Source organism: Aulonocara sp. 'chitande type north' Nkhata Bay, linkage group LG13 (genome assembly GCF_057382095.1).
Source record: "Aulonocara sp. 'chitande type north' Nkhata Bay isolate Kocher_YH1m ecotype deep benthic linkage group LG13, A_spYH_male_GT1.1, whole genome shotgun sequence".
NCBI classification, from domain to species: domain Eukaryota; kingdom Metazoa; phylum Chordata; class Actinopteri; order Cichliformes; family Cichlidae; genus Aulonocara; species Aulonocara sp. 'chitande type north' Nkhata Bay.
Window position 1 is genome coordinate 29,605,279 of NC_141356.1, and position 20,339 is coordinate 29,625,617.

Below are 20,339 nucleotides of genomic sequence, written 5' to 3' on the forward strand. Positions count from 1 at the left end.
TCTTTTGATCCAGAAGTTTAGCACGCAATTGCAAACAGCTGTAGCCACACAAGCGAAGACAGCAGCAGGTACAGAAGTGGTCAGAAGTTTACATATACTCATCATGGGAATGTCGTAATTTTGGATTTTTAATGGTTTCTTTGAACTGTTCTTTTCCAGGGTGGAATGATAGATCTTTAATGACTTTAGAAAATGAGAATTGCGTGCATTATTTTAGGTTGGCCATAATCTACACAGGGTCAAATATATACATAGACCCGCACAGAAGTGTGGTTAAAATGTCCCATACTAAGTTGGATCTCAACCAACTTAGTATGGCTTTTGGGAAGCAATCAACAAGCTTCTAACATGATTTTGGTTGCATATTTGACCACTCCTTTTGGCAGAATCCCTAAATTTTATTTAAACTTGTTGGTTTCCTGGCACGGGCCCAACTTTGAAGTTAGTTCATAGTCAAAAGAATTTTCAATAGGATTTTAGGGCTTTGGGAGTCCACTCCTGAAGCTTAATGTTAGCATGCTTTCTCCACTCCAAAACCAGTTTTGATGTGTGTTTGGGATAATTGCCCAGCTGGAACACTCAACTGTGTCCCAGTTTTAGTTATCTGGCTGTTGATTTGAGGTGAAATTGGAGGCACTCCTCTTTCTTTATTATTTCATCCACTTCACCAGTACCAGCAAAACAGTCCCGGAGCATGATGCTACCACCACCACCATGCTTGACATCTGGCACATTGTTCTTAGGTTTGATAGCCTCACTCCAAACATGCCTCATCATTGTGGCCAAACAGCTCAATCTTTGTCTCATCTCACCATAAAACGGTTCTCCAGCAAACATTTGGTTTGTCCATGTGGGTAGCTGCAAATTTCAGTTGCGCTTGAATCTGTCTATTTTGGAGCAGGGGTTTCTATCTTGAAACACCCTCTCAGACCACAGTTATGTAAAACTTGCTTCATTTTGGACAGTGACTGCTGCCATTCTACACGTTTCTATTTCATGGCGCGCTTCTCTAAGGGTAACAGTTTCTTCCAGACCATGACAAAGTTGTGACACATCTGTATAACTTTTACTTATGCAGGATTATTTGAACTGATAATTTTGGAATCTGCAGTTGTTTAGAAATGTCTCTGAAAGAGCTTCCTGACTTCTGGAAACATAAAAGTTCAACGAAATCATTAAAACCCCCAAATTACCATGACATTCATGCCCATGACAAGTGCACATAAATTCCTGACCACAACTGGAAGTACCATTTGTTAAATTAATTTGATTTACATATACAGCTAGCATTTTCTGCTCAAAGGCCTGTGACCATATTCACAGGAATTTCCATAAACAATCTGGGAATAGTGAACATTCTGAAATGAACCACCACTAAGCCTGCTATCACTTTAAAGGTTTTATTTTAGAGTACTGCTGTTAAAGTCGTTTAACTGTTAACTGTTATGCAAACTGATGTCTTTGGATGCAAAACTGTTTTTGAACGTGTTTACTGCAACAAGGTAAAATTACACAAGTCTTCCTTTAAGCAACAACACCTAACATCCAAGTGTGATCTGTGTAGCTGAGAATGGCATTAGTGTACACAGCTTGTGATGCAATAGGCCATTCTGATGCTGATTATACTGCACAGGAAGAGGGATTTTAGCAGCTGCAGTAGGTCTATTGTGCTGTACTGCACGAATCAAAGCTGTAAAACACAGCCACGTCTTCATGTCACACGCCTGAATTGATGGGCGAGGCACAGCATTATCAGCTTTCATAAGGTGTGACAGCACCTCAGGCCACTATGACATAAAGATACAGATTAAACTCGAAGAAAGGACAAATGTGACACCATTTTTGTTGTGAGTCACTACTCATTTCTTTTTGTTTTGGTTGCAAGAAGCCAGGCTTTCTTTTTTTTTTCCAAAGTGGTTTTGAGCAATAGTTCTCCAGGTTTCCAAATGTCCAAAGTTTCTCTTCGGACATTGGCTTCTTTTTCACTCATTTTCAGTCCAGTTCCTGGTCCTGACCATTTCCACAAGAATGCTTTTGTTTGCTTGCTTGTTTATTAAGCCATTTCACACTGGCATATCATGCACTGGGAATTGGAGAACAAAAGAAGACATTATAGTTCTGAAATAAATTATCTGCTGCAGATGGACAGTTTCTGATAGTCATGTCCTTTAAAATGAGACAGAAATTCAATAATTTACAATTTACGGTTTCTCAAAAGAAAAAATTAATATGGTTGTTGTGTCAAGTTACACAACAGCAGTTCTTGTGTAATACTGTAATTGTGAAAGTCAGTGGTGAACGGACCGTAGTATTAATGAACCGGTGTGCGATGGTCTTAACACATAACTGAACAAAAGGCAGAAACATCCAAAGATGAACTTCAAGAAACCTGGAGAACTATTCCTGAAGACTGCTAAAGAAATGAGAAGAAAGCTTGCATAAGACAGTTCAGGCCGTGTTTAAGAATAAAGGCAGTAATGCCGAATATTGACTTTCCTGCTTGCTGGAATTGTACAAACTCTGTTTTTGCCTTTTATACTGTGTTTCCACAAATGTTGGAAAATGATTCAGTACAGTGCTGCACACAGTCCTAATGTTTTTTAGTTAAATATACAGAAATGAGGAGTTCTCTAAGGCTTTTAACTTTGTGTGAGAGACTTCTGTTTTATGCACTTGACCAGGGTTTCATATCTTATCTTTTGATTAAGAGTTAATCAGAAAACAACCTATATCTATGCTGTGAAATTTTCTGAGAATTTCCTCCAGGTTAAGGTAAGATTTTAATAGTTTAACTACATGGTTTATATTGTGTAAATGGAAAATGGGTTTACATTATGATGACTCACTACTGGACTGTGGGCACGTTTGTTTGCATTGGAAAATGTTCTATAAACACTTGAGAGGCCTGACCTGCAAATGTGTGAACTTTAAAAGACCTGTGATGCATACAGAGCTCATGTGTTAATGTGCTTCAAGTGGCTCAAATTTAGTAATTTTTTTTAGAGATTTTTTACTCATCTTTTGTTTTGATTTTTAGTCACCATTTCCTGTGTAAAATTATTCATACTGATTTATTAATTTAACCACTGCCTACACATGTAGGTGACTTTTCCCAAAATAAAGTTGATGGAGCTGTGCAGAGATGCCATCTTTCATAACATCAGCTAATATGAGGCTTGAGCTTTGAGTTTGTATCCAAACTTATTGATCCAATTCTTTCTCATATATGTCTAAATCGAGGCGTTCAGCATCAGCCTCCCTATTAATATTTTTAATTCTGTTATTGAAGATATTGATTCACTGTTTACTTATTTACTAATGTAAACCAGCACCTGAGGACATCAGGATCAGCAGGTAAGAAATTTTAGCTTGTGTCCTGCTGGCGTGTTACCACCAGGTGTCTCTGTGGTTTGGCATTTTCTCTTTTTCCTTCTTGTTGCATGATTACTTTTCCTCACTGGATGCTTGCATCACTGTTTAACAGTTTATTTTTTTTTACCATTTTCTCATTCTTTATCAGCATACGCGGAACAAAAGGTTGATGGTCGTGGGCAAACAGGAGACACATGGAGTTTGAGCTTTGTCCTCTCAGACCATGCAAATCGCACCAACTTCAATTACTTTGTCACACAGCCGTAGATGGAAAGACTGCAACAGTGAATGTCAACAAAAAGTTACTGGAACTTTTGTTTTTACTGCCAACATATAAACGGACGGACTATATTTATGGAACCGTGCGGCACATCGGTTCACTTACTGATTTATTTAGAAAAAAAAGAAAGCCACACGTGTAGATTAGATGTAATTTAGCTGGTCAATCTTCCTTATTACCTGAAGAATATAAACTGACTACGAGTTTCTACATTACGCCCAGTGTAGTCGCAGTTGAGACGCTGCTTTAGCATCTATTCAATGTCTTAATGCTCCAAAATATTCTCATACTGGGAGTTAAGTCATCCTTGCCTTAGCAGACGAGGAAATATCAACTGGAAGGCTCAGGTTTTTTTTTTTTTTAAACAATAAACTATTTGCTGGTGAAGTCCTGTTCTTTTGTCTGGATTGTAGCCAAATTTGAGCAGAAAAAAAGGCCCTGATCTTCGTCATACCATTCATTCACTACTTTTTTTTTTTTTTTTTTTTTTTTTTAAGTACAAACAACAACAAAGGCCACTTTTTTTGTGCAAAATTTTTATTTTCTCTCACCTCCTAAATGTCATCTGTGCATTACAGTGCAACCATTGAGGTAGTCCACTTGCCTTTTGGTTGAATTAAATTTGTTTCTATAGCAAATGTTGGTCTTGGCTGTTCTCAAACATACTCTGATTTTAATCCTGTGTTTAACCTGCTTACCAAGTCCCCAGTCTTCTGCAGCATAGCGTTAGTGTAAAACTATCCTGTCTGCGCTTGCTTTGAAGCAGGTCTGCACTTGCAAATGGCAGTCTGGCAGGACTGTTTTGGCACAAGTTTTCCTGACGGCAGTTTGCAGATTAGTAGCTCTGCAATAAAAAGACGCCGTTTCCAGAATACACTAGTTGTTGTTTAGAGAAACCTCCTTATTCCCATAGTTTGAGGCTCTTTTTATCTCAGTCTGGCCAATCATCCAGCGAACTCCCAGTGAAGCTGTGGGAAGAAAAGACAAAAAAAAAAAAAATCACCACAGGATTCAGAGAAGCTACAGCATTGTTTGAGTGAGTCACAAAGAAGTGCTGACAGGCTTTGAAATGGGACATTTTTATTTCCACAGTAAATTTGACTTTGAATGTGGTGCATATGCCCTTTAATTATCAAGCGTTTTTATTATGACAATTTAGTGACGTGGCTGAATACGTCACTTTGAAATGAGAAGCAATGTTGCACATTAACTGGCTCTTTTAAATAACTGATAACACCTAAGCCATCTCCTCCAAGTCTGTATCAAGGCCTCTTATTTATTGTGGAAACTGCAACATGCTCTTGAAAAACCCGTGCTGTTAGAGTGATTAATTCCATTTAACAGTGAAACCAGTGAAATAATAATAATAATAATAATAAAAAGAATCAGGTGGATGACTTGATATCTAACTTTGATATTTTAAGCACATGCCTGAATGCTGTTATGGACATGCTCCCAATACTGATGAATTAATAAAATAAAAGAGGGAGACTTACATTTGAGGTGTCAAATCTGCTGCTTTATGTAACATTTGGACAAAAAGGAGCTGGTTAAAGTGAGGGATGGGCCGTATTAAACCATATTATGGTGGCTTGACCTTGCCTGTGAATGGATGACACAAACCTGCAGAGCAGACAGCCACGGAAGCTACGATGGTAAATACTGATCCAGAGCTGATCAGCTGAGTGAGCAGCAGGCCTAGAGGGTACAGGAGCAGGCAGGACCAGAATAGCCAGTTGATCAAGGACCATGGTCGACGAGGAGGACTCATTATGGGGCCCGGGAAGCGCCCAGTCTTTGCGTAGTGCTCTTGAAAGCTATCCTGTTAACAAATTAATGCAACGGCAGCTCAACACCAAAACCCACAACAGGGAAGCACGGCTAAAGTTGGTTCTTTTAAAGCCACGTGGCTGCTGTGTGTCTTAAAAAAAAACCCAGTAAGAGCTAAAATGGAACCAAGTGTGTACAAAGTTTAACATTCCCAAGTTCAGATTCAAGAGTTCAGTTATAAAGTGCATGGATTGAAAAGTAATTAAAAAGGTGGCATGGCAGTCAGCCAAAACCACAGATAAGCTCACCACACCTTCAAAACTGTGTATATAATAGGTCAATTTGTTAAATGACATTGACTCTATCTCCATAAAAAGGTCCGCGAGCCAAACTGTTCCTACCCTCAAAGTTAATTTTTACCACTAATGCCATTTGTGGTGAGCAATAAATATTTCCTCACACTAATCTTCCACTCAAGTGCAAAAGCTTCCAGCTTTTTAATATTGTTTGTGTTCTCTGCTGGAGCTGCTTTCTTTAAATTACACCAAAATCTTTATGTTTTCATGTGGAATTCAAATCCGAGAGAATTCCAGATCCAGGTTTTGGCTGTCTGGGCACATCTGTAAGATCAGTGGCTGGATCAAAAAATTTCAAAGACACTGTTTACCAGTTCCTGTAGCACCAAAAATACCCCTACAAGAGGATGGAGCCACCCATTTATTTATAGTACTACTATTCAGTGTGAAACAGTGCATCAGCCTTCAGGGGGAAAAAAAGAAAAGAAGAGGCACTTATTTTAGGCTACATATCTAATCAGTATGGCTTCTATTTCAGTAATAAGAAACTGGGTGATTTAGTACCTCTACCTAATGCGTCTCTTTTGAAAATCATGCATCCATCAGAATATTTAAGACTCTCACCTTCTCCTGGTAAAGTTTGTGGAGCCACTCAGCACATTCCTTCTCATCTTCTGGGATCAACTCTAGAGGAATTCTCCTGCATGTCACAGAGATGAAGGTTACACCAGCACACAGGAAATGAAAAGCAACAAGTGTGTGAAACATCAGTTCCTACCTCACATATAAGTCTGCGTGATATTTTTTCCCGTTAAGAAGCCCCAGCAAAGTCGGCATTTCATTGTTTCTGAAGTTCAGCGTGGAATCGTAAACAGCCGCAGCTGCACAACACGGAACATGCGGCGGTTAGTCAGCGCCACCTTTCATTTGATTTGCAAATCCACCCCCTCGCCCCATAAAACTGATCGGGTACTTTCTGGTGGCCACATTTAAATACATAGACAAAGACAAACTCACCCGTCCCTCTGAGGCTCTGAACTGTTACCCAGAATCCTTTGGTTCTGGGCAAAAGATGATACTTTAGTTTGGACAACCCTTTGCTTTCAGCCACCTGCATGCTGACCTGGTGCTTCTTTGGTGTGAAGCGTGTCCCTTCGCAATAAAGCAAGAACTTTTGCCAAAAAAGAAAAAAAAAAAAAAGTTGGGTGTTATATAATTATATTATAATTATGGCCACAAAAATATCACTCTCACTTCTCTTGATTCTAAAATTACCACAGACTGAAACCCACCCAGAAGTTTTCTGGGTAATCCCGCAGTTTCTCAAGACTCTCATTCACCGTCCTTCGATCTTCCTCCCATTTCCTTTTGCAGAAAACTATCTCCAAGAAGTACCACATCCAGCCGATGATCGGTACATAAGCCAGCTGTTTTTTGGCTAACACTTTTGAGCTCTGGAAGTTGAGAACACATTGAAAGAACTGGAGGGAAGCATTGAATTGAGGGGTGGGTGAAGTTTTCTGGCTTACTTTCACTTACCCCAAGAACTCCAAATCTCTCACAGAAGGTCCAACCACACAGGAAGTCTATCTCAAAAGCGTGGTTGAGGACCACAATGGCATTCTCTTTTCCATACAGTGGATAACTCTTTGGGTCAGTGTAGAGTGTGCACTCTGTCCCAGACCACCACTCCAAGATAGCAACCATCTCTAAGGACAAAGACGCAAACAGGTACATGTGAGTAAAGGACACCTGGATTGCTTTTGTGAAATGATGCCATGCAGTACAGAGTTCTGGGAACTCGTGCAGCAGAGGGTTGTCATAACATCACACCAACAGCACCACTGAAACCACTGAAACTAAAGGTTTCTTCTCCCAGAAGCAGAAGAAAAAACTTTTCTGCTTCTGGGAAACAGCCAGGTTGTAATGGTACAGCTAAGGTTATACATACGGCTGGAGATGCAGTAGGCCAGTCTGATGTTGATTCTGCGGGCCAGCTGCTTACTGACCAGCCACACAGGTAAAGTACAAAGCTGCAACAGGTTGATAATAAGGCCGCTGACCAGGAAGACATAGCAGATGATCAGGTGGCACAAGAACTGGGATTTTAGCAGCTGAAGAAGCCCCATGTTCTGTAAAAGTTCATAAGAAGACATTTAATTACATCAGGTAACAACAATAAAATAAAATAGTCTCATTTTTTGTTGGCTTCTGATTGCTTGTGACTCAAAGGTAGAGAAACTATGTCCAGTACTGTACTGTCCTAAAGTCTGGAACAACCTCATTTTTTTTTTTTTTTTTTTTTTTTAATACTTTGCAAGTAGCCCGACCTTTTTATATTTGAAAAAGAAGCTTTGAGCAACAATTCACCAGGCTTTTCAGTCCTTGTACATGACCACTTTAAAAGAAGTGTTTTTGTTTTTCATTTTTTTGCTTGTCAAGCCACTAAAAAAAGGATCCAACTCTAGAACCAGTGCCGTGTCTCTCTGATTCAAGCAGCCTGTTGCAAACACACATAATTATAATTGTTCCCATTTCTTTTGTTGAGACTATGAAACATGTCAAATATAACACTGTTTGACAGGGATAAAAACAGTATCTTTGCACCATCAAGGAGGGGAAAAAAAGAATCAACAAACAAATGAGGAAACTGGACGAGTGTAGGACAAAAGAAGTAATGACAGGACTAAAAAACTATTTATAGCAAACAGTGACAGTACTTGAAAATTGTGTCTCTGAGAAATATTTAAAAAACAAAAAACAAAAGATAAATGACCAGACACAGGACCTGAGAGATGCATGTGGGCCTTCCTCAACTGACAACGATTTGAACCAAAAATGTCAAATCTGGTTTCATCACTCCATCAGGCCAGTTGCCATATTTCTTTCAGTCCAATCCACATTATAGTCCTTTTCTTCTCTCTTTTTGTCTCATATACTGTCATCCCATACATAGACACAAGATTCAGTATATTAGCCTATTTCCCAACTGTTTCTTTCTAATAGTTCCTGTTTTTAAATGTTTGAAAAACAATAATAAAGAAAATAATATATACATTCTCCACCTTTGAGGCACAAGCAACCAGGATATAAAATACAAAGAAGCAAAATATGTTATATACTATTATTAATTTGTTCCACGCAAAGCCAGGCTGTGATCAAAACTGTTCTCAGAGTTTCTAAAACATGAATCGAGTCTGACATAAAGGATTTCTTTGAACGTTTTTACTCCCCCCCCTCTGAATAGTGTCTTTGAGATGCATTCCAGAGCCAAACAGCCAATCAGAGGGCAATTGTTTGCTGTTTGCTCCTAACAACACATGACCTTTTCAGGAACAGGGAAAACCATATCACCAATTATTCATAGTCAATCCCACAACGGCCTTCTCTGTGTTTACTGAGTTTTCCTTACGCAAACTGTTAGGTTAGCAGCTGTTTCAGAGCACAGAGAAACACGACTGGAAAATGACCAAACTGCTTAAACACAAAACCCATGTACACACCTGCAAACACGTGACACTTACCTTGATTCTGTATTAGTGCCCAGTGTTCCTGCCTCAGACACCTTTCTACCTTTCCAAACAGTGTAAATGAACAAATTTAAAAGACAACCAAACACCACTATCCCACTACACGTCCATGCCACCTCCAGTTCGCGATGTCCCTCGTCCTTCAGCTGTTAGTGCGCAGGCCTAGAACTATGCACCACCCGGCCATCTGGTGAAACGTCCTTCATCATGAGGAACCACACCCATCCGCCTGCCAAACCTGGATCGCGGGATGAAGACATGTGTGAACCTGCGCCACCTTCGAGAAACTCTGCAGACAGCCTCGCGCGAAGATCGTCTACTCTTTGTTGGCCCAATCAAAACACAGGATTTTCTCTACATAATGAAGTGGAACATATGACTAATACAACGACAACAAATATGACGTTGTAATAATAGACTTTTTCTTCTCATATAGTTATTATGTCCGATATAATCTTTAAAAAACAAAATGTTTTTAACAGAAAGTTATACTATATCCCAACATTTCCTGGTGCGGTTACACTCTTTTTTGTTGTTGGTCTCACAAACTCGGGCTGAGTGAGACCTCTTCTTTTCCCTTCCAGATCCGATGCCAAATTTGGTCACAGGAAAAGCGGGAAGCGCGTGGGAGGCATGGGCGGCGCAACGTTTTCGTCATACACGTGATAAATTCTTCTGAAACCCAAGAAACGTCGTAAGTCGCTTCCTTGTTTCGATTTGAGTGGGTAAGAGTAGTAACGACGGCCTCGTGTCTTTTAATGTAGCATTTAGCAGCACACTGAGTGGGCGTCCCTTGAATTGGCTGAAATCACTTTCGTTGCCACTAGCTAATGGAGTGCATGCGGCCAGCTCCCCCTGCTGGTAATGTAGTGTATGTACGTAGAAGAAAAATGTTTAAAGGAGCAATCGATCTCAAAATAAATGCAGTGAATACAAATCTGGACTCATTAACTGTTAAATTTAAGGGATTCCATTAGTTTTAGAAATTATTTATATCATTTAATTACAGGTCACAAAGGTAAAATATATATTTTTATGAACAAAACAAAACAACTGTTTAGAATGTATGTCAACAATGATGACAACATAATAAATACATTTTAATGACTTTAATTAAATATTATATTTTAGTAAATTTATTATCGTAAAGTAGCACATGTGGTTCTGGGTTTGCATTCAACTTTAACAGTTATTAAACTATATTGCAATTTATCTCCTTTTTTAAACTGCAAGTTATATCTGCAAAGTTAGACTTTGTCAGTGTCTGTTTTATCCAGTAAGATAAAGTTATCTCACTTTATTTTTCTGTTGCAAAATGAGACTGTCAGGCATACCAACATTGTACTTAAAACCTGCCATAAATTTTTCCTATCAGACGAAGTAAGTCTGCGATCAATCTGATATACATAGGCAGTTTAAGCTCAGGTTGGCTGCGACGGATTGGAGACCTGTCCATGGTGAACCTTGCCCTGTCACCTGTGGCAGCAGGGCTCCAGCCCCCTTACAAAACTGAATTTGAGTAGAAGAAGAAAGTTTAACATCTTGTCCACACCTGCCTCAACTCCACCAGTCCACCCAACCACTACTGCTGCTCTGTCTCAGCTCTGCTCCTCTGCCTTAAACCAATTTGATTCAGCTGATATACTTTAGATTTCACTCTTTCACTCTGCTTCTATTAGTTCTCCAAACTCTGGACTCTCTGCTCAGTTCACCTACAGTTCCCCTGTTGCTCTGCACAGCACATAAATTTTTAGATTAAACTCAAAGCACTATTTGAGAATAAAGTCAAAATGTAGCAATTAAAGTTGTCGTTTTAAGTGAAACAACTGCCTCCAACAACTGCCACAGCTCCTGCACCCTCTACAAAATCCTTTGTGTAGATGAGTTAGTGAAACATCTTGTGATACAGTGTACATCCTCCTTAAATGGGTGTAACCATCAGTATCCTTGCATCTGTTGATTAGCTGGAATGTGGAAACGGCAAAAAGAATACGTCATACACGTACATACGTAATACCACTTGCTGACACCAGAGGGTAATAAAGATTCACTAAACACGACTCCATTAGAAAAGAAAAGTGTCTCAGGATAGATAGTCCTGTCATTCCCTATGGTATAAATACCAAATCTGTGTTCTATTTAATCTGCAAAAGTGTGATATGCCATCCTTAATGGACCCATCAAGCCAACAAACATATATTTCTTTTTTCTACTTTTTCTTTTGTAACCCAAAGCTTTGGTAAGAAGACTGATGGTGTTTTATGACAGTCCAATCTAGTGGGTTGATGAGGTGTTTCTGGCTCTCATTTTAAGGTCGTATAAGTTTAAACAAATATTAAAGTGGCTCAGGTAGTCCCTTATCATCAAATGCTAAACACAAGCAGAGCAAAGGGGCTGTAGGGAAGTCTAGGATACGCAGGCCACTTTGTAACCACAGAAATTACGAGGCAAAGCATCTCAGAATCTTTGTCTGCACTACTACATATTTAAAATACTCCTAGGCAACAATTTTGAGAGATTTTTCCCACTTTCTTGAAATGCTTTTCTCAGGTTTCAACATAAGCAGCACATTGGACTAATTTCCAGTCATTTTGTGTTTCCATAAAAATCCTTCTTCCATATGTGTGTTAAACTCGGGTTTAAGCTCTGCAGAGAGAGTTTGAGAAAAAATCATTATGTTCGGTGAAGGTGAAACATGGCAGCGAAGTAAAAATAAACAAAACATATTTCTGAGTTTATGGGGACTTAATAACAGCACACTTCAACTAGTTATTTCACAGTGACAGACATTTTGGATGCCTCGGTCGAATCAAAATAAACTAAAATAACGGTTCACCCGTCTTAGCAGAAACACTGCAGGATAAAGCCAAATCAGCTTGCAAGAGGCGAATACATGAGAATCACTCTGCATTGGGGTGAAAACGTGCCTTGAAATTTGCTGCTAAACCAAAAAACGCTATCTATCAGAGTGCATCTCATCCAAAGTAGGCAGCCAGGAAGTGTGTATCTGTGTGAGAGTGTTGGTGTGTGTGTCTTCCCATTTCTCAGAAGAAAAGTGAACTGATATGTGGTTACTGGTTTTGAAGAAGTGATGCAGGGCTACCGAACCACAACAAGTTTGCCCATTCCAAGAGATGTCAGCTTTCATTCACTGAGTTATATGTTGCTGTAAAACGTTGCCCTCCTTTGGCCCCTTCTTGGTACATCAGGCAACTGGAGACCATACAAGAGCAATGTTGTGAGTTTGAGTGCAGCTCTTGACGTTTTTTGCATGACATCTCCTTTCTCTTATTTATTGCCCACTGTTAAATCAAGCAGAGAGGCTATAAAAATAATTTTTTAGGGGGGAAAAAAGCTTCCCTACAAGATTAAACCAAAGAGCAGATGTAATGAAGCTGGACTACATGCGTCTTTGACATGTGAGAAAGCTGGCCAACTTACCACAACACATCAACTTTAATCTTGAAAATCTCTGTTGTCACCCTATTAGGAATGCGGAATAATTTTTAAATAGCCTGCAACTTTATTTCCCCTTTTTATGTTTATTTGGGGAAACTAATTGATTACTCTCGAAAAAAATCAGACGCAGCTGAAATATTTCAGTCAAGAGTGAATCAGGTTGATGCAGCTGGCCAAAGCCAAAAGTTTGTAGCCAGGACGATCTTTACTTTTGGCAGCGTGGGGCGATTTGGATGCTGTATGCTGTATGAAGAATGCAGCGAGGATTAGGTGAAATCGCTGCGATTGTGTGATTTATGAACCGTTTTGCGTCAACAGGCTGTGACTGGCTTCGACAAATTGACGCTCATTCAACCACTTTGCGTAACTCTTTAAGGTAATAGTTCTATCAGCATATGTTTCTCATTCGTCCAGGGGTGTTGGGTCTTGGTATGAGAAACCGCTTCCTCCTTTTAATGCAGTGAATTTATTTATGATTGTGCGATGCGTGGCTTGGTAACTTGATGTGCACGTGATGGTACAAACTGCTTTGAAAGTCGAAGGAAAACAGTGTAGCGCTTTTCCGAGCACAGTAAACAGCTGCGTGACGAGTCAAAAGAGTTGCCCCGGCAAAACAATCATGAAAAACCTTGACTTGGAAAATGCTGCGGACATTTAGTAAATAAGGTGCTAAATTTGATGAGCAGCTGTGGATGTCTACATGTTGGAATCTCATGAAAAAAGATAATGGGATCAGGTTTTCTAAATGAATGTTTTAAGCTCTTGAATATATAGAGGGGAAAAAATACAGTTCAGATAAAGTGACAACATAGCCTGAGGTCTAAGCCCTATTTGACACAGCGTATATGCACAGTAAGCCAGTAATGAGATCCTGATGCATGCAGTGTCAGTTTCTCAAGGGGCTTGGCTTCTAGCATGGGTCAAAGTAACTGTGGGCCCCACCTGACACATCCACACATCTGACTGTCAGTGAAACACTGGGAGGTTTTCTGGAGACACCTGTTCTGGTTCTCTCAGGGGTCCTGAAAAGAGTGCCAAAAAGATCGGTCGGAGGGAAGTTATTTGATGTAACGCCACTGAAGAGGGCTAAAATGCTGCGTAGTTATACAATTACATATCCTCTTTTTCAACTTCTACTCTTGCTTCCTCTGGCAGATTTGGGATTTGAATGTGCAGGAATGAGAAAGTGATTGAACACAAAATCACACGTGCAGAACTCTGGATGCTGGTTGGAGCACATGTGCGAGAGCAACAGTAATGCGCCCAAATGGAAATATGTGTTTCTGCTTCAGTAAGCAGTCAAGGATTTCTCTTTGTTGAAGGGATCAATATTGTGCAGGAAAAAAAAGAGACAACATGGAGATGCAGTATGTGCTTGTGGAATAAAATGGATGTTTCCAGGATTTTCCTGTCTCCAGCTTCCGATGGGTTTGAAACTAGTTTGCTCCAGTTACATTCAGTGGAAAGAGAAGTGTAGAGCTCGTGCTGCACTTTCTAAATATCATCTGCCTTTAAAGTGACACGAGGTGCTGTTTCATTTTTCTTTACTAAATTGTGTATCCACTGTTAATGCTTACTTTGCAGAATCAACATTTATACAGCATTTTATCCATCTTACTTGCAAATATGAATTTTTATAGATGAAACTAAAACGGAGCATTACACTGCTGCCTACGTATGGATAATTTTATAAACAGATATAAGAATACAGACTGTATTTAAAAGCCAATTTGGCCACCATGAAGCTAAGTGAAGTCTTATCTGGAACCCCAAGCTGACCATACCCATCTTTATTGTTCTTTTGTTTACTGTAAAGGGAGCATAACTTAAAAATGAACATGGTCTACTCAGTAAGACATGAAAATATTGATTTATGCCATGAATTTAGTAAGAAAGTGCTAAATGAAGTCATAGATCAGGGCATCTGCAAGGTTGTTCACCTATAGACCTTTATACAGTCACACTGCTTTTTGCAACCAGAGGAGTTCACCTTTGCAACATAAAAGCTATGCTCACAGTTTGATGATATGAAAATGGGATGGGACCGTGGTGCAGTGATTAGTGCTTATTAGAGGGCTCTGGGTTTGACTCCACCATCTGGGACCTTTCTTTCTGTAGTGCACATGTTCTACCTGTGCTTGCATGTATGCATGTTAGATTAAATGGGAATTCTAAACTGGCCATAGTTGTGATTTGTGAACTTCTCTGTTGGCTCCATGACAGGCTTGTGTACCCTACCTCTTGGTTCTATGATGATATGACAGCTGGGATAGGCTCCAGCCTCCTCCCAGTAGGACATGCCCATAACATCTCACCTGAGAGGAGATACCCAGGAGCCACCCTAATTAAATGCCCCAACAATTTCAGTTTACTTCTTGGTGGAGGAGCTGCGGCAGTCCCTCCAAAATTGAGCTTCTCACCGAGTTTCTAAAGCTGAGTCCAGACACCTTTGTTTCTTTTTGGATATAGGGGTTTATCCAAAATCTAATTCATTTGGTCATTACCCAAAGCTTGTGACTTTAGATGTTTTTATTCTCAGCTCTCTCTTCACCACATCAGAGTGGTAGAGTGTCAACATCAGATGCTGCACCAGTCTGTTGATCTAATCTCCCGCTCCCCTATACCCTCACTTGTGAACAAGTCCCCAAGGTACCTAAACTGCTCCACTTGACTCAAAGTGGGCATTCCACCCTTTTACTGCGGAGAACTTTGTCCTCTGACTTGAAGGCGCTAATACTCATTCTCACCAATTCTCACTTGGCTGCAAAACCCTGCAGTGCTGGAGGCCACCAGCTGATGAAGCCAATAGAACCACATTATCTGTAAAAGGCAGATATGAGATTCTGAGGCCACCAAAGTGGAAGCCTGGCAACAGAGGGCATTGCTGTCAAACATTGCTGTCAAACACAGAAACCGGGTATGAGTCCGACTTATTGCCAGCAATGCAGACAAAGCTGTTGTTGTGGTTGTACAGAGACCCAATGGCACATGACAACAACACACCCTGAGAGGCCAAATGCTTTTTTTAGTCCACAAAACATTAAAAAAAAAAAAAACATCTATTGTCCTCTCATATTATTAAAGTATTTTTTCACTTTATTCTTTGATGCCTTGTTATTGCAAAAATATCAGGATACACTATAAAGGGCACACTTCATAAAGGGCCTTTTCAAATAAGGGAACTACACTCAACAAAAATATAAACGCAACACCTTTGTTACTGCTCCCATTCCCCATGGGATGGACGTAGAAACCTAAAATTCATTCCAGATACACAATATAACCATCCCTCCCAAACAGTGGTCACAAATCAGTCCAAATGTGTGGTAGTGGGCACATCTGCTATATTGAGATAATCCATCCCACCTCACAGGTGTGCCACATCAGGATGCTGATCTGACATCATGAGTAGTGCACAGGTGTACCTCAGACTGCCCACAACAAAAGGCCACCCTGGAATGTGCAGTTTTTTGTGCTATTGGGGGTCTGGGGACCCAGAACCGGTCAGTATCTGGTGTGACCACCATTTGCCTCATGCAGTGCAACACATCGTTGCATGGAGTCTATCAGATTGTCAATTGTGGCCTGTGGAATGTTGGTCCACTCCACTTCAATGGCTGTGCGAGGTTGTTGGATATTCGTGGGAACTGGTACACGCTGTCGTATACGCCGGTCAAGCACATCCCGAACATGCTCAATGGGTGACATGTCCGGTGAGTATGCTGGCCATGCAAGAACTGGGACATTCTCAGCTGCCATCTGCCCTGAACAATGTGAACCATGATTCATCCGTGAAGCGCACACCTCTCCAACGTGCCAGACGCCATCGAATGTGAGCATTTGCCCACACAAGTCTGTTACGGCGACGAGCTGGAGTCAGGTCAAGACCCCGATGAGGACGACGGGCATGCAGTTGAGCGTCCCTGAGACGGTTTCTGACAGTTTGTGCAGAAATTGTTTGGTTGTGCAAACCAATTGTTCCAGCAGCTGTCTGGGTGGCTGGTCTCAGACGATCTTGGAGGTGAACCTGCTGGATGTGGAGGTCCTGGGCTGGTGTGGTTACACGAGGTCTGCGGTTGTGAGGCCAGTTGGATGTGCTGCCATATTCTCTGAAACGCCTGTGGAGACGGCTTATGGTTGAGAAATGAATATTCAATGCACGGGCGACAGATCTGGTTGACATTCCTGCTGTCAGCATGCCAATTGCACGCTCCCTCATTGCTTGTGGCATCTGTGGCATTTTGCTGTGAGACAAAACTGCACATTCCAGGGTGGCCTTTTGTTGTGGGCAGTCTGAGGTACACCTGTGCACTACTCATGATGTCAGATCAGCATCCTGATGTGGCACACCTGTGAGGTGGGATGGATTATCTCAATATAGCAGATGTGCCCACTACCACACATTTGGACTGATTTGTGACCTCTGTTTGGGAGGGATGGTTATATTGTGTATCTGGAATGAATTTTAGGTCTCTACGTCCATCCCATGGGGAATGGGAGCAGTAACAACGGTGTTGCGTTTATATTTTTGTTGAGTGTATTTGGCAAAATCCACACATGCCAACAGTGTGAAGAAGTAAATATTTGTGAAGCACATAATTTTCCCCCTTCGAAATGCCTATAATATGATAAGAATTTATAATCCATCCATCAATTTTCTTAACAGCTTATCCAATTCAGGGTTGCAAAGGGGCTGGAGCCTCTCCCAGCTGTCAATTTGTATTCCATCTTGTGTATTTAATTGACACAATGCACTTTAAAAACTGAATTGTTTGCCGAGACAATAATAAGATGTGCCACTTGCATAATTAAACATTCCACACATGTTAGCATAATCGCTACGTGTGAGCTCATGTCTAGAAGTGAAACACAGAAGAAGAAATCTAACGAAGCAAAAGTTATCATACCTAAATAAACATGATGTGCGTTACAATGATGATAAGTTTACGAGGCAAAATCAAATAAAAAAAAAAAAAATTAATAATAATAAATTTTACGTCTGCAGACACATGGGTGAGTTCACATATTTGTGTGTCAGCATTCTTACAAATGACTGAAGTTATCAGGAACATTTTTACTGCTCCAACAAGCATGAAAAGGCCATCATTTTTTCCAAACAGCTCGTGGATACTTTTCCAACTCTTCGGGAGAGAAAGGATTGCCTAGAAAGATTTTCATCTTACACACTCGCAGACGTTCTGACACCGCTTTCAGACAATGTCAGCAAAATCTGCTTCTCAATGTGTGGAGCCAGCCGGAAGGCAGTTAACATATAAAAACTTGACTCTGCTTTCCAGCCGCTCTACTCAGACTACATAGCAGAACCAGCTAAATCAGGAGCAACGGAGGTTGGACTTTTCCTAAGTATAGTTTTTTTAAAAAGTTTGTTATAGTAGGTAATTAAAACACATGGAACATGTTATTAATACAAATTAAATCTGTCTGTGTGTCAGAATTAATATCTCAGTATAAGCTGTTTTCTTTAAAGGGGTTGCAAAATAAGGGTTTGGCAAATCTTTTTAGTTTAAAAGTCCCCAGTTTGGTGAAAATGTGTCATACCTTCAAATATTATTAAAGTTGTTTGGTGTCGAGAGTGGAAAACTGACACTTTCAAGCAGTTGTGCAACAAGAACGTAACTTAACAAAAGAAAAAAAAGAAGATAGGAAGGAGAGAAGCGAGAACGGCTGATATCTTTAAACAGCTCGCCATGTGTATTTTCGCGAGTGGATGTTCCATTACAGCAGCACACAACATGGCTGAAAAAGCCATCAGAGATGTAAGAGGATATGGTGTGATCGCTTGTTTCCACTGCTGAAAAAGGGAGGGGAACTTGCAGCATTGTAGTGCTGTTAATAAAGAGCAGGCGAGGAATTGCTGTCGTCTCCTTCTGTGTTGAAGCATCGGTCTATGGGGCCTCTTCTCTCTGCGCACTTAACAGACAGCACAGTTGCCTCCGCACACGCAAAAAGGAAATGCAACTTTTTTTTTTAACTCTTGAAGCGTTAATGAGTTTTCCTTGTATTTTATTATTGTGTGAATTTTTCAGAGACAGAAAAACTCAAATTTGCAAGAAATATGATAAAATAAATACTAAGCATCCATAACTGGGGTAGGAACAGATAACCCTTGCGTGTCTAAACGATTATGGTTGTGCTTGAAACTTTGAGCAGTAAAAAAAGTCTCCGGACAAACAGACTTATTTGGCCTCACTGTTATTTCCTGTGCAGTGTGAGCGTAACATAATGTCTGGACTGGGTACACATGAACAATGTGTACTAAAATCTTTGACACCCCACTTCCACATGTCTCAAATGGACAGAGCTCTAATCATTCATATTTCCAGCTCAGGGTTTAAGCAGCGCTAGGACTACTCTAAAAAGTTATAGTTCATGTCATTCATCCGAGAGTGAAGTTCCTCTGGTGACAATGGCCACGATGGTGTGGATCTAGCATCGCCATACGCAGCCAACAGAGCTTTCTGATTATTTAAAGAATTTCACGGATATTTGCGCTTTTGGATAGTACCAATTGCAGAAAGATGATTTCTCTCAAAGCAAAGGAAGGGGATATCCAGACTGCCTGTTTTCCAAAAGATATGAGGCCTGTGTTTGATCAGAGTTTATTTGTGTAAGTCAGATAAATCAGACTTCAGAGGGCCTCCAGCTATCAGCACTGTCTGGTTTTGTTGTGCGTGAGATTACAGGCAGGCCAAGACTTCACAACGTGATTAAATTAGACCCAGTGCATCTGCTTCTGGTTTCACACCAGTGCCATCAAGAAACGAGTTAAAGGACGTCTTGTTTGTCATCTTGGATGCTTGTTTGTTGATTTTGGGGCTCATCCATACTTTGTTTCAGCCTGGATTTGAGCAAATGTCCAAATATGTACTTAGACTTAAATGGAAAAAAGATCATTAATTTACCCATTTAAAAAAAAGATGGTGTCTATCATTTCAAATACCTATAGTGAAGCATCCTAGACCCACCACATGTATCAAAGAGCAGGGTTCAGGCAGACAGCTCGGAGCCCTTTGCTGCAGGACTTCAGCTTGCAGCCCAACACGTCTGGCACCTCTGTTTTCTGGGAGCAATGAGTGTGCGCCCCCATGCTTGGCAAAGAAAAGGAGTATGGATATTTTCCCAATGACGAGAGGAACTCGTGCCCTGAAATAAATGACTTACTTTATTTCAAGTGACAGACCCACTTCTTTGCTAGAACACTTGCCCTTGGCAAACCCTTAGTCACTTTGCTCAGCAACAACATAGGTTCACTCTTTAGACGAGCCAGTGGGAAAACTAAATGCTGACTTAACTTGGATTCTGGGGAATGGAAACAAATGCATGCTTCCCAGGAGTTAAATCGATTATTGCCCTTTGATGTTAAATGTGTTTTTATGGAGCACTGGACCGGAGGGTTGGGGTTAAAGTATAAGATGAGGTGAAAGGTTGAGGTGGGGTTTTTTTCCCTGATGAGAAAGTGACATATCAAAGTTAATTTATTTGTCTCAAGTAGTACTACGCTTGTAAAAGCAGTTGCAGCTGATATTATAGTGAAGATTCTTAGAAATGTTTCTACCTTCTTTAAAAGAATGCAAATCCGGAATAAATTCTCTGCTCTCTCAGTGAAGGTCT

At 40.4% G+C, this 20,339-nt stretch overlaps 1 protein-coding gene across 3 annotated transcripts; it reads right to left on the minus strand.

The window, feature by feature from the left end:
* Positions 1-3,191: 3,191 nt before the first annotated feature.
* On the minus strand, positions 3,192-9,967 carry agpat4 (1-acylglycerol-3-phosphate O-acyltransferase 4 (lysophosphatidic acid acyltransferase, delta)). 3 transcript variants are annotated; one of them, XM_086259788.1, is made up of 10 exons: positions 9,243-9,967; positions 7,670-7,850; positions 7,258-7,427; positions 7,011-7,172; positions 6,736-6,889; positions 6,497-6,599; positions 6,343-6,418; positions 5,276-5,474; positions 5,149-5,167; positions 3,192-4,620 (listed from the first exon to the last, which is right to left on the minus strand). In XM_086259788.1, the coding sequence occupies exons 2-10, from the start codon at positions 7,845-7,847 to the stop codon at positions 4,584-4,586; spliced, it is 1,098 nt and encodes a 365-aa protein (XP_086115914.1). In that variant the 5' UTR covers positions 7,848-7,850; positions 9,243-9,967; the 3' UTR covers positions 3,192-4,583. The 3 variants fall into 3 exon arrangements, with proteins under 3 accessions (XP_086115914.1, XP_086115913.1, XP_086115912.1); XM_086259787.1 differs by having other exon boundaries at positions 5,149-5,170; XM_086259786.1 differs by lacking the exon at positions 5,149-5,167 and having other exon boundaries at positions 3,207-4,620; positions 9,243-9,961.
* Between the last annotated feature and the right edge of the window lie 10,372 nt (positions 9,968-20,339).